General features: G+C 35.3%; 1 protein-coding gene across 4 annotated transcripts in view; it reads right to left on the bottom strand.

The window, feature by feature from the left end:
* SUCO (SUN domain containing ossification factor) overlaps positions 1-13,818 on the bottom strand; it is a 74,296-nt gene that overhangs the window by 13,663 nt on the left and 46,815 nt on the right. For all 4 annotated transcript variants that reach the window (XM_081218990.1, XM_081218991.1, XM_081218989.1 and 1 more), the window contains 4 exons: positions 9,796-9,864; positions 8,746-8,836; positions 4,816-5,973; positions 2,094-2,181 (listed from right to left, as the gene is read on the bottom strand). In XM_081218990.1, the coding sequence (XP_081075116.1) occupies positions 2,094-2,181; positions 4,816-5,973; positions 8,746-8,836; positions 9,796-9,864 (1,406 nt within the window). The remainder of the gene's footprint in view (positions 1-2,093; positions 2,182-4,815; positions 5,974-8,745; positions 8,837-9,795; positions 9,865-13,818) is intronic.

Here is a 13,818-nt window from a genome sequence, read left to right as displayed (position 1 = left end):
ATCTTTCCAGCTCTGAATTTTAGAAACTTTTATAATCAACAGACATGTCTTTATTTAAAATATCACTTGCATGCATATTTTAGAGACTTATACAATATACTCATGGTCATGAACCTATGTTAGGTAGACTATACTGAAAATTTCAACTAACTAGTGAATTTAGGAAGAAGGAAAAGAGGGCAGAAAGAAGTCAAGGAAATCTAACACTCTAATTTAGGACCCTCTATGAAATAGCTACATAACCATTTATTATTCTAAACCTAAGTTTTTCAAACTTAGATTTAAATAATCTTTAAGTCTCCACTGCGTATGTGGGGGTGAGTAGGCGGATGTATAAAGCTATAACAAGAAGTTTCACTTACTTCCCTCACTGTGATCCACTGTGGTACTTTCTATCCTACTTCATATTTTTAAAATGCGGAATGTGATTCATTAAACTGTTTCTTTTGACTCACTCACACTGAGAAATTCTAGACAGTTTTAAAGGATAAGTTATTACAGTTATTAAATTGGTTAACACTTCTAATCCAGATTTACTTCCAATAGTGTTAATGATACACAAGATTATTTAAAAGTACTTAAACAAGTCTTTCATAAAGCATAAATGTTAAATATAAAGAGAAAATATAGAGGGAAAATGTTAATGAAGAACTAAATAAATACTGTGTTCATGGGTCAGAGGACTTAATACTATTAACATGTCAATCCTCCAAATTGATCTATAACTTCAACACAAACCCAATCAAGATCCAAACAGGTTTTTGTTTGTTTGTTTGTTTTTGGTAGCAACTGACAAGCTGATTCTAAAATCTGTATTAGTCAAATCCAGATTAGCCAAAACAATTTTGGACAAGTGCAAAGTTGGAGGATTCACTCTACCTGATTTCAAGAGTTCCTATAAAGCTACAGTAATCACAACAGTGCAGTATAAGCAAAAAGACAGACATAGATGAACAAAACAGAAGAGAATTCCAGAAACAAATCCACATGTATATGGAATTGATTTTCATCAAAAGCACAAAGGAAATCCAGTGGAGAAAAGATAGTCCTTTCCACAAATGATGCTGGAAGAAAGGAATATTCATGTTTCTCAATCCCCTCCCTCACAAAAAAAAGAACTTTGATCCATACTCTGTAACACGTAAAAATTAAAATGGATCATAAACCAAATGTAAAACTAAAATTATGCAAATTCTAAAAGAGAACAGAGGAAAACAATCTTTGTGACTTTGGGTTAGGCAAAGAGAAAACAGGTAAATTGGGCTTCAATGAATTAAATTCGGCTCTTCAAAAGATATGTTTAAGAGAACGACAGAACAAGTAATGGACTGGGAGAAAATATTTGCAAAGCCTGTCTCTGATAAAGGACTCATACTAAGAATATGTAAACAACTTTCAAACCTCAATTTCAGAAAAAAAAAGGGGGGAGTGGGGAAAATCTTTTTGTGGAACGACAATTATAACGTGTCACAAACTGGGAGTAAGATGCAACTAAACTCTGCAACCTGAGGCCTCCTCACCTCATCTCACCTTCCCTTAGTCCCAAATAACCTTTTAGAAAAGTTAAATATAAAATTTCTTCATGATGGTAACACACTATAAAAACTTATTAATGAACATCACATTTAATGCTGCAATACTGAAATCAATCCCTTAAAATCAACAAGACAGGAGAATGGCCACTATCAGTCCTATTGCATCACTGTACAGCTCTAGGCAAGAGATAAGAGGGAAAAAAAATAAAAAGGTATAAGGATTAAAAAGAAATAGAGCTGTTTATTTGCAACCAATAAAACTGTCTACACAGAAACCACAAATGATTTTAGAGTTTAACAAAGTTGCCAAAAAGTCCACTGCACTTCTACACACATACACATACATACAAATCTTGAAATGTAATACAAATAATGCTCAAGAAAATTTTCTCTTGAGCAGATACTGATGCTAACAGCTAGAAAACATCATATTACAGCTTAATTATCAGCTATCAGGGAAAAAGTGAACCAACATTACATATCCTTCTTACCAGAGAGATCCTACAAAATTCAATGGAAATTTATATAAGAAGTAAATAAGATATGAAGATGACCAACCTGCTCCTCTGCTATTCTTGAAGTATTCTGAAGTTTTATTATTGTCTTATTGAAAGCCTTTTGCATTTCTTCCATTTGTTTTCGGTACCTATGGAGTAAGAATTGATTTAAATTGGTTTTAATTTCTTATTTATTAATTTATTACTGGAAACACACTTCTGATTTCAATATATAAGATAAATCCATATTTCTGAAAATGACTCTTACTGAACCCTGTGCAATACAGGAAAACTTACAAAGGTAAAATAAAGAGGTCCTTTGAGGCATTTGCTACCTCAACATCAATTCTATGTTCCTCCCTGCTATAAAAGATTTAATAGTCGCATATATAGTCAATAATTTATGACAAAGGACCCATGAATATACAATGGGGAAAGGACAGTCACTTCAATAAATGGTGCTGGGAAAACTGAACAGCCACATGCAACAAAATGAAACTGGACCCCTATCTTATACCATACACAAAAATTAACTCAAAATGTATTAAAGACTTGAACGTAAAACCTGAAACAACAGAACCCCTAAAAGAAAACACAGGCGGTAAGCTCCTTGACATGAGTCTTGGAAATGTTTTTTGGATTTAACACCAAAAGCAAAGGCAATAAATGCAAAAAAAACCAAGTGGGACTACATCAAACTGAAAAACTTCTTACAAAGCAAAAGAAACCATCAACTTAATGAAAAGGCTACCTAGAGGCCTGCGCTCTAGAGGCCTGCGCTCTAGAGCCCACGCACCACAACTACTGAAGCCCGCGCGCTCTAGGGCCCATGTGCTTGCAACTACTGAGCCCGCGCACCTAGAGCCCGTGCTGCGCAACAAGAGAAGCCACTGCAACGAGAAGCCCGCGCACCGCAACAAGAGTAGCCCTGCTCGCCACAACTAGAGCAAGGCCGCGTGCAGCAACAAAAACCCAATGCAGCCAAAAATAAATAAAACATTAAAAAAAGAAAATTGGCAGAGAATCTCAATAGATATTTTTTCAAAGAAAACAGATAGACGGTTAACAAGTAAAAGATGAAAAGATGCTCAACATCATTAATCATCAGGGACATGCAAATCAAAATCACAATGAGTTATCACCTCACATCTGTTAAAACTGCTATTATCAAAAAGAGAAAAAATAACATGCTGGCGAGGATACAGAGAAAAGGGAACCTTTGTACACCGCTGGTGGGAATGTAAATTGGCGCAGCCACTATGAAAAACAGTATGGAGGTTTCTCAAAAAATCAAAAATAGAACTGTCATATCATGTAGCAATTCCACTTTTGAGTATTTATCTGAAGGAAAAAACCACTAACTTGAAAAGATATCTGCACCCCCATGTTCAATGCAGCATTATATACAATAGTCATGACCTGGAAGCAAACTAAGTATCCATCAATAGAAGAACAGATAAAGAAAATGTGGTATGTGTATACCAAGGAATATTATTCAGCCATAAAAAAGAAGGAAGTCTTGCCATTTGCAACAACATGGATGGACCTTGAGGGCATTACGCTAAGTGAAATAAGTTAGGCAGAGAAGGACAAATATCATATGATCTCACTTACATGTGGAATCTAAATAAAGGGAAAATAAATCTTGCACTCATAGATACAGAGAACAGATTGGTAATTGCCAAGGCAGGGGGCGGGGGTGGGCAAAACTGATGAAGTGGGTCAAAAGGTAAAACTTTAAATGAATAAGTAACAGGAATATAATGTACAGCATGTTGACTATAATTGATAATATTGGATTGTATATTTGAAAGTTGCTAACAGAGTAGATCTTAAAATTTCTTACCACAAGGAAAAAAGAAAAGTTGTATGTGGTGATAATATTAACCAGACTTGTGGTAATCATTTAGCAATATATACAAATATCAAATCATTATGTTATATGCCTGAAACTAATACAATGTTATATGTCAATTACATCTCAATTAAAGAAAGATTTATTAGTGATTTCTGTGGTTCCTTTAGTGGGGCAAATAGGGTGGGGGTGGGGAGAGGCAAGAACAGGTATGATGTAGACATGCACACACACCCACAGAAAACTGGCCAATAAATTATATGTATGAATTAAGAAGAAACCCCTTTTAGGATATAATGATGACCGTAGTGACATTTCATTAGCAGCATTTTAATTTAAGAAGATTACGAAAAGGTAGTGTTTCAGAAATTCTGGCCATTGAGTGCCTAGGTGGTTACAATATGTTGGAAAAGCTCTAAGGACACTGGATACTTAAGGAATTAAAAAAAAAAAGTAAATAGGCTTAAAAAGTGGAGAACTGTGCCTGAGATCTTCATCACTGCATAAGCAAACTGGCATGGCCTCTGGCATTTTTCTAATCTTCACTTATTTAAACTCTTAAAAAATATCTGCTCAAGTTCCACATAGAGCTTTAAAGTCTATAAACTAATTTTTCCCATGAGTGCTCTGGGAATCAAACAGCAAAAGTGGCTAAAGTTAAGCAACAGAAGAAAGGAGAAACTGATTATAGATAATTCAAACTTGTTATCAGCCTAATAATAGTCACTTAGTAATACTTCTAGAAAAGGAAATCAATTCTTAAGATCACTGATCAACATCCAAATAACTTTCTCTCTCCAGCTAAAATGGTGCTTATTACTATTATACCATGAGATAATTAAATCCCCTCCTTCTCTAGTCACAGATTATACTTTGCTACTTAACTCACTGTGCAAAGTGGACTGTGCTAATTCATAATAAAGCTTACCTTTGGCTAAGTTCCTCCAGATAGCGACCACTGAGAGACATGTTAACTTCTAAGGCTTTAATACGGTTATTAAGTCTCATAAATACTGATTCCTTTTGGTTTGATCCATGTACAAGATTTCCATTAGCATATCCTAGATCTGAAGAATTTTGCAATTCAGCATAAAAATCTGTAGCTGTCCTCTGTAACCCTCTTAAAAGGGCATCTTCTGGAGACTGTTCTTCCTCTTTTGCCTCAGGTAATGAAGAAGAATCCACAACGGGAGACAAAATTTGCTTTGGTGTGTCAGCTATGTTCATTTTGGCTTCCCCATCTTCACTGTCTGGCACAGTAGCTGTGTTTACAGGTGACACTATTGTTTCAGATAGCTTTGTGATAGTTTGCATGGAGTCTTCTTTTACAATATTATCCATTACTTCATCAAGTTTTTTTGTTTCATAGATCACAGTTGGTTTCTCTATAGAACTAAAACTCTCAGACCTTTTTTCTGTTTCATTATCAACCTCAACAGAACTCTCTTGGGGAATCACTTGTGATGGTGTATGCCCTGCCTCATATTTAATAGGCTCAGATACTTCTATTTTAGATAATGAATTGATTTCTGGAGTAACATCTAAGAGAAGAGACTGAGAAAGAGTTTGAGGATGGCTTGGTTCAAGTTCAATTGCATCTAAAGTGTGATTAATCAAACCTCCCTGGTGCACACTACTTAAGTCACCTAGAACAATAGTTTCAGCTTTCTTTTCCTTACTCTTACTGTCTGGTTCTCCACCTGGAGGTTGCAATACTGAAACATCTACTGATTCTTCAGGAAGTACTAATGGTGATTGAGGTGACACAAGATACTCTTTTTCTTTACTCATAGCAGTTCTGCTGCGTTGCCGATACTGAGCAACTCTAACTGAACACCATTTATATATGTATTCCGAAAAACTAGAAATACAACAAATTGTGGTCAGTTCACTGCAAAATATTTGTGTCTCTGACTCAAACCAAGGTGATGTTTCATCCTCTTGTTCACCACTACCCAGAAGGGTCACTGTAGAAGGACTTGCCTCCTCCTCCTCTTCTTGAACTAGTTGTACAATGGGACCCTCTTTTGTAGTATCTGGTGATGATGGCTCTGTGTCATGTACAAGTCCTTCAGTAGTTACAAACCTAGAAATACATATCCATAATTATGTTTAAGGAAAATAAATGTATCATACATAAGGTAAAAGGAAGGCTGGAAATACAGAAAACACTCAATTTACTTTGGATGAATTATTTCCCTTCAAATCACTTTCATTATAAAAACAGTATTATTCAGAAATGGCAACAGAAAGATAACTTATCAAGTGACCAGCCAGATAATTCAAATCACCATATTTACCAAATCAAATTTTTCTTTAAACTCTGTTTAAGAGTTGTTTGTATGTGAATATTTCCATTTACTGAACGTTTCATGTAACTTTCCTCCCATAAATATTCACCAATATTACAAGCCTCATCACCCCTTATATCAGAAATTGAGCTACCCAGAGCTAGTCCCAGAGCTAGAACTAGAAGGCAGGACTCTTATTATGAATGCACTTTGTGCTTGAATATCCTACTTTCAAAAGGCAATTACTGTTGACCCTTGAACCGTACATGGGGAGTTAGAATTGTCGGCCTCCATGCAGTATAACTTATAGTCAGCCCTCCATATCCACAGTTCCTCTATATCCATGGCTCCTCATCCACAGATTCAACCAACCAAAATCATCTGTACTGTAGTATTTACTAATGAAATGCCACGTATAAGTGGATCCGTGCAGTTCAAACCCATGTTATTCAAGGGTCAACTGCAGATTTCTCAGAGATTATTTCTCTATGGATGACTTGAGGAATTTCAACATGGCATTACATACACACACACAAACAATTATCTGCAAAGGGAGAAGAAACATATCCCCACTCACCCCAAATAATCTCAGTATCACCTTGGCTAACTTTCAATTGTTGAAAGCTAAATACTTAACCATTTTAATGAAAATCCTGACTAATAATAAACTAGTAGTGCCACTAACTCAGTCCTATCTTTGGGCTCTGGAGTATGTGTGTAGGGTAGGGAGAGTGGGAAATGGAGCTGGTGGGAACAGTGTTATAAATTATAATATCTGTGGTCCCTTCCAAGATAAAGATAATGAATTTCCGGGTGCAGCCCTTGCAGCACCAAAAGTGTAATTTGAGAAAACAAAGTAATTTCAAAACCAAAAAAAACCTCTTCATATGCAAATTTTCCTACTGTGAAACACTACTAAGCTGTGACAAAGCGAAAGAGAGGCATGGACATATATACACTACCAAACGTAAGGTAGATAGATAGTGGGAAGCAGCCGCAGAGCACAGGGAGATCAGCTCGGTGCTTTGTGACCGCCTGGAGGGGTGGGATGGGGAGGGTGGGAGGGAGGGAGATGCATGAGGGAAGGGATGTGGGAACAGATGTATATGTATGACTGATTCACTTTGTTATAAAGAAGAAACTAATAAAAAAATAAAATTAAATTAAATTAAATTAAATTAAATTAAAAAAAAAAAAAGAATGCCAGGAAATGTCTTCAAACAAAGCCTAATATCACAATAGCAAAAGTAGGAATAAAAAAGACAATATCTAAAAGCTGGACTTTCATCTTATTGATAAAATAGTAAATGGATTAAACTAAAACATAATTAGGCTATGCTTCCCTAAATAGACAATATAGATACAGATATCAATATATAGTCACTATACAACATTTCTTACATACGCAGGTGGTATACTGCTTATTATCTACCAAATAAATTATAACAGTAAAAAGGAGGAATGTCTGAAGAAGGAGAGGGAAAAAAACTAAACTGAATTAATTTGGTAAAAATTAAGTTATATACCATATATATATATATATATATATATATACACCCTAATCAGAGTTATACTTTAAAAAACTCAAACCTGGGAAAAGAAAGTAAGTCATCTTTTCTTAATAACTTTAAGAGTGATACCCTATCATGGATTCTTTTATTTTCTTCAGAGGACTGTCATATAACCATCAAAAAGAATTTAAGACAAACATACATGAAGAAACATTAAGTAAAGAAACAAACAATTATGCAAGAATATCTACTAAAAAACAAACTCTAATATAGAAAAGTGAAAACTGCTACATTAGCCTGATGTGATACATTTCAACAAATATTCATACATATGTATGAGGGGTGAATGTGTATATGTATATATGTGCGTATGTGTGTATATATGTGTAAAATATCCAAATTATCCCAATTATTGTCCCAATAACCCAAATCATTAATGAGCCTATCTATTATAGATCAGAAGTTGAGGTACCGACAAACCTTAATCACCTCTGGTAGAAAGGACCAAATGAGGTTATTTCATATGTTACCTCCATATATACATCCCTGCCCAAAGTGCCCACTGCACCCTGGGAAAAGACCTATATCATTCAATTTCAGAAACTGAACACTGTAAGAGTATGCTGTGTGGCAAACAAATCATTTAAAAATCACTGCTCTAATTATTTCAGGTACCCTTTATAGCTTTCTAGGCATAGCTCAGATACTTAAATCAATGCTTTTAAATTTGAACTTAATAAAAACAGACCTTTAATATTTTTCCTCACTTATACTTGCAGAGTTAGGTTAATTATGTACAACAAGGAAAAGATTAAGTATTGTAAATAATACAAGTAACACATAAAATCAAAACAGCAAACATTTGGTCTGGAGTGAAGTGAATTCCCAGTACCCAAAAAGCAACTCAAAGATGTTTTAAGTGGCTGTGGAATGTCTGTCCCATGATCCAGAGCTTTCTATAGATAATCATTTCCCACAAGTTACAAGTACCTTTTTATGTACAAGTATACTTAGCTTTCCATTTTAATAGAACTCTAATATCACAATATAACTTACTCATGTGATGGAACAGGAGTTGAAACAGGAGCTGATTCAGGCATTTTAGGTGCAGTTGTGGCAGTGGCATTCTCAGATATACTTTTATTTCCTATTTTGAGAAAGATGCCCATATTGAGTTTAATTTTAAAAAGCTATACCATGAAAATATTTCACTATAACAAATAAAGGACTTTAGTTTCTCGAGGGAGAAGAAAAAAAGTCAAATACGTTTACTACTGCAGACTTTGTGGGGTTTCTTCATCGAAGTTCTTTTGGAAAGAAATAATCGTAGAAAGTCACAACTACAAGAGTGCATATTCTTTCTCAGCTTCTCAGATAATTAAAGCAAGTAAGATGACTATGAATTTTGTGTAATCTTACATGATTAATAAGATACCTGAGTTACTAAAAGAGAATGAGAAGAAATAAGTGGGTCATTTTAAGTTTGCACTTGGAACTAAATTTTTTTTATTGAAGTATATTTGACATACAATATTATATTCACTTCACGTGTACAACACAGTGATTTGACATTTGTATACATTGCAAAATGATCACCACAATAAGTCTATTTACCATCGGTCACCATATTGTACCTCCCATGTTGTACATTACAACCCCATGACTTATTTTATAACTGGGACGAAGTATTTTTGAAAACAAAAAAGGCAAGATTGTTTCTCCTTGCTAATAATATTCTTATCTGACATTCTTTAAGGAAATAATTGCTTTCTTAATTGAATAGCTGTTTGATAAATAAAAGCATACTTGAAGTACCTCTAGAGCACCAAAACCTCAGGAAAGAGATAAGGGATAAAATCATTACTTCTACAGCAGGGAAGAATCAAAAAACAAATTCATGATTTTATATAGACAGGATCGTATTTATTAAAGAGAACTTGTGAAATTCAAATAAACAATGAATAATAGAAGACTGGTAAGTTCCTCTGAATGGTTTCTATATTTCTAAATGAAAAATCAAATTGCTTGGCTTATTAATTAATTTTACTAACTAGGAAGATCCCTGGAGTATCATATATTTAAAAGACCCATAAAATGATTAGGTACCTTCTGTCAGGTCTTCAGTTTTTGCTCCCAGAATATTAGCGGCAATATTCACCATATTTAGAATGGCATCTAAAACAAAATTCAATCAGAGAAAAATACCAATACACCTAAATATTTTCATATAACTCAATATCAGATAGTCAAAAACCATTTGTAATGGTCTTTTTTCATTTTTTGGACTAATTACCTTTTTGCTCGCCTTACTATGTAAGTCCAATATAGGACACAAATTTCAGGCAAACAGTATTAAGCATGAATCTGAATTTTTATGTTCAGAAGGATTTTAAAATTTAATTATACTTTTTTGTAAAACTTCCCCAAACCTTTTAGCAAACACTACCTTCAGCATATTATAAAATTCAAGTATAATTCATCATATAGCCTGTACTGAGATAGAAAAGAAATGTGACAACCAAAATTTGTATTTTATAGAAAAGTCTTTTTTTCTTTAGAAAGGGGTTCTACAGTCTAAATCAAAAACAAAAAAGCCTGAAGAAATAAAAGTTTTTCCTAAACATGTGACTATCATAGGTAAAAATAAATGAAATGGGAAGATTATTATCCAAAGGGCAGCAGAAAGACTTTATTTTCAACTAAAATATCTGCTTAAATCCAAAATGACACTGCATAGAATCATGTATTTGATGACTTTTAACAATGTTTTATGGCCAATAAATGACATAAATTCTTTAGTGAACTGGATGAGTATGGGCAAGGGCAGAGGAATTGAAAGTCAAAGTCATAAAACTTAGCTGGCTGGGAACAGAAGACTTCCTTCTAGTAATATAATGTAATTTCAAGGGAAATTAACTTCCAACTCCAATCTAATCTCTGAAATTCTATTAGAATTTAATTCACCAGGTATTTATCCTATTAAAATACTAAGGTCTGGCAGGGGCTACATATTAAGCCTCATCAGTTTTTTCCATTTTAGTTTCCTTTCCTAAAAGAGATCCACAGAGTTTTCATCACACTTTCATGAAAACCATAGATGTGAGAAGTACAAAAGGATCTAAAGAAGGAAAAGCTAGCATATCAGGAAGGCTGGGAACAAGCCAAGCACTGTCACCTGGCGCTGACACTGTAAAGATATGCTTTATGGCAGGTAAAAATAGTATATTTTAGACTATTAAAAGTGATATCTGATAGACAGTTATTAATTTTAATCTTTACATTAACTATGATTCTATATTCTGAAAGACAACAAGCAGTGGTACTTCGTTGCCAATCATCAGTTTGACACACAAAAGCTTTATATTTGCTTTTTAAATATCTAAGATTACAGGTCAACCTTGCCCTTTGACCTGGCAAATTGTTAAACAGAGAAGCAGTCTCGGATCTTAGGCTAAAGAGATGCCTCAGCATGAGATAAAAACAGAAATGGAAACTCTATTTTCTTACAAACCAAGATAAAGTAGCAAAGGAAACTCTGTTATTACCTCATAAATACAATTTTAATGTCACCCAATACTGCAATAGTAGTATGTGATCCTCTACTTAGCCTGACAGCTGAAGTTCAGTCAAAACTGATGGCTTCACAGAACCCAAATTTTGTAACCAAGTCTATATTCTAAGTCCCTTGTGCTTCAAAGGGCAATCTTACCACAGATTTCAAACCTTCTGCATTAAAATTTTCTGGTATTATTATTAACAATTAAAAAAATCTGTTATCTATTAATCGGTGTAGAGAAAGAAGCTTCAGAGTATTACTTTTTTTTTTTTTTTTTTGCGGTACGCGGGCCTCTCACTGTTGTGGCCTCTCCCGTTGCGGAGCACAGGCTCCAGACGTGCAGGCTCAGCGGCCATGGCTCACGGGCCCAGCCGCTCCGCAGCATATGGGATCCTCCCGGACCGGGGCACGAACCCGCATCCCCTGCATCGTCAGGCGGTCTCTCAACCACTGCGCCACCAGGGAGGCCCAGAGTATTACTTTTTAACCTAAATTTTAATACTAGTACCTACAATAAGGAAGATTTATGCTACCCTTCATTTTAAAACATTATTATCATCATTTCAGGGGGCCACTTGATAACAAAAGCAAAATCTGGCAAATTTCTTCTTTCTCAGTCCATCTAACCTGTAAGAAAGAATCTTGCTATGTTCACAGAACAATGACAAATACAATCTTTTGCTTTTGTCTTTTGAGAGAAAGCAGCTTTGTGAATTTTCTTAACCATTCTCACTTTGCATCCGAACATGTGACTGCTTGTCATGACGATAATCTGGCCACTAAAAAGCCTTCAGAAAGGCTAAAGGGTAAAAGTATAATTTGCAATATAGTGCCAAACAAGATACCCATTCTTAATTTCTCATGGATTAGCCAACTCCTTTCTCTTTGAGTTGGGCAACTATTCATCCCATCCCATTCCTTTAGGGATGAAATTCTCCTAGGGACCAAATATCAGTATGTTATACTCAGTCTCCAGCACACCAATGGCTCTTTTTGAGACAGAAAACAAACTGCCTATGCTACAACACAAGACAAACCAATGAAAAAACTACTTCCTCCCATGTGTACTGAGCATGCCTACCTTCATTCTCTTTTCCTTCTAGGACCTTAAAATATAAAAAATACTCTGACTTAAAACAAAAACTACACTTTGTCTTAAACATATACAGAAACAGAAACAGAAGCCTGGACTTTAGCAAATCTGATGATTCTAATAAAATGCAGACCATATATAGGAGTAAAGGCAGACTTGCAAGAATATCAAAGTAGAGAGTGATCAGGAAGATCCACATGACCAAGCACAAGTAGAGCAGAGTGATACAAAGAATTTCTGGTGATATAAAATATTTAAATGTTCTGGTTCAAGAATGTAAACGAAAGATTCAGGAAGGGGCTTCCCTGGTGGCGCAGTGGTTGAGAGTCCACCTGCCGATGCAGGGGACACGGGTTCGTGCCCCGGTCTGGGAAGATCCCACATGCCGCGTTGCGGCTGGGCCCGTGAGCCATGGCCGCTGAGCCTGCGCGTCTGGAGCCTGTGCTCCGCAACGGGAGAGGCCACAACGGTGAGAGGCCCGCATACCGCAAAAAAAAAAAAAAAAGATTCAGGCAGAAGAGTTGCCAGAACTGGCATATGTAAAAGCCAAGAATGCTGCTCTAAAATAGTAGTTTCTCCCTTTCTGGCAGTTCAGTAAATTATGTAATATCAACAATGTCTAAATATGCAGCATGCATGCTCTTTGACAACCAAGTCCCATCAGAAGCAACATACTCTGGTGACGTATATTTCCTACAACTATTAATTGCTCAACAACAAAAAGAAAAAAAGCTTCTCTTTAGATTAAAGTCACAGGATCCTGTTTTGGAGACATCACATAAATACTGAAAATAAATTAGGTGCAAAATTGGCCAATTTCAAGCTAATTTAGAAAGTGGTGATGATTATAGTCAAATTCAGACATTCCAGTGCCAGAGACTAGCTCTTTGGCCTGATTCCACATTGTTATTTACACCTTAAAGTTATACTACATTGGAGGCAGTAACTAGGTCAGGCTCAAAACCAGTCCTAGACTGTTCAGAGAAAACTAGAAGGATACAGGTATAGAAGGCAGCAGTGTTAGGTCATGCCTATCAACTTTATGACAGCAGTCTTATCACTCAGTTACTACTGCGTCTCTTGTTCTGAAACTTCAAGAAATAGAGATCTTTTTAAACCCCATTTTTCATGCTTAGGCTCAGCTGACATCCTCCCACCCATCTTGTCTCACTACATAAAATCTTTTAACATCTAGAACGCTGGAAGGTAAATGGACTGTCCTTCTAGAAAGCCACAAAAAAGAAAAATGATGTGTTACCAAGAAACACACCTCCAAGGAAAAAGATCCAAAGAGTAGGATCTAAAAACATTCTATGTCTCATTAATTAAAATAATACATTAGTCAGAGAAGTGATTACAAATAGGGAAATGTCCTCCACTAAAAACGTTTTAATGGTGTCTTGGAGTTAATCCCATAGGAAGATAGAAAAAGAAAGCAAGAATATCAACAGTTTTCCCTTATCTAAAACTTCTAAGTCAT

Source organism: Mesoplodon bidens (assembly GCF_964165515.1).
Source record: "Mesoplodon bidens genome assembly, chromosome: 2".
Lineage (NCBI taxonomy): Eukaryota > Metazoa > Chordata > Mammalia > Artiodactyla > Ziphiidae > Mesoplodon > Mesoplodon bidens.
The sequence above is the reverse complement of the archived record's forward strand: the minus strand, read 5'-3'. Positions and strand labels throughout refer to the sequence as shown.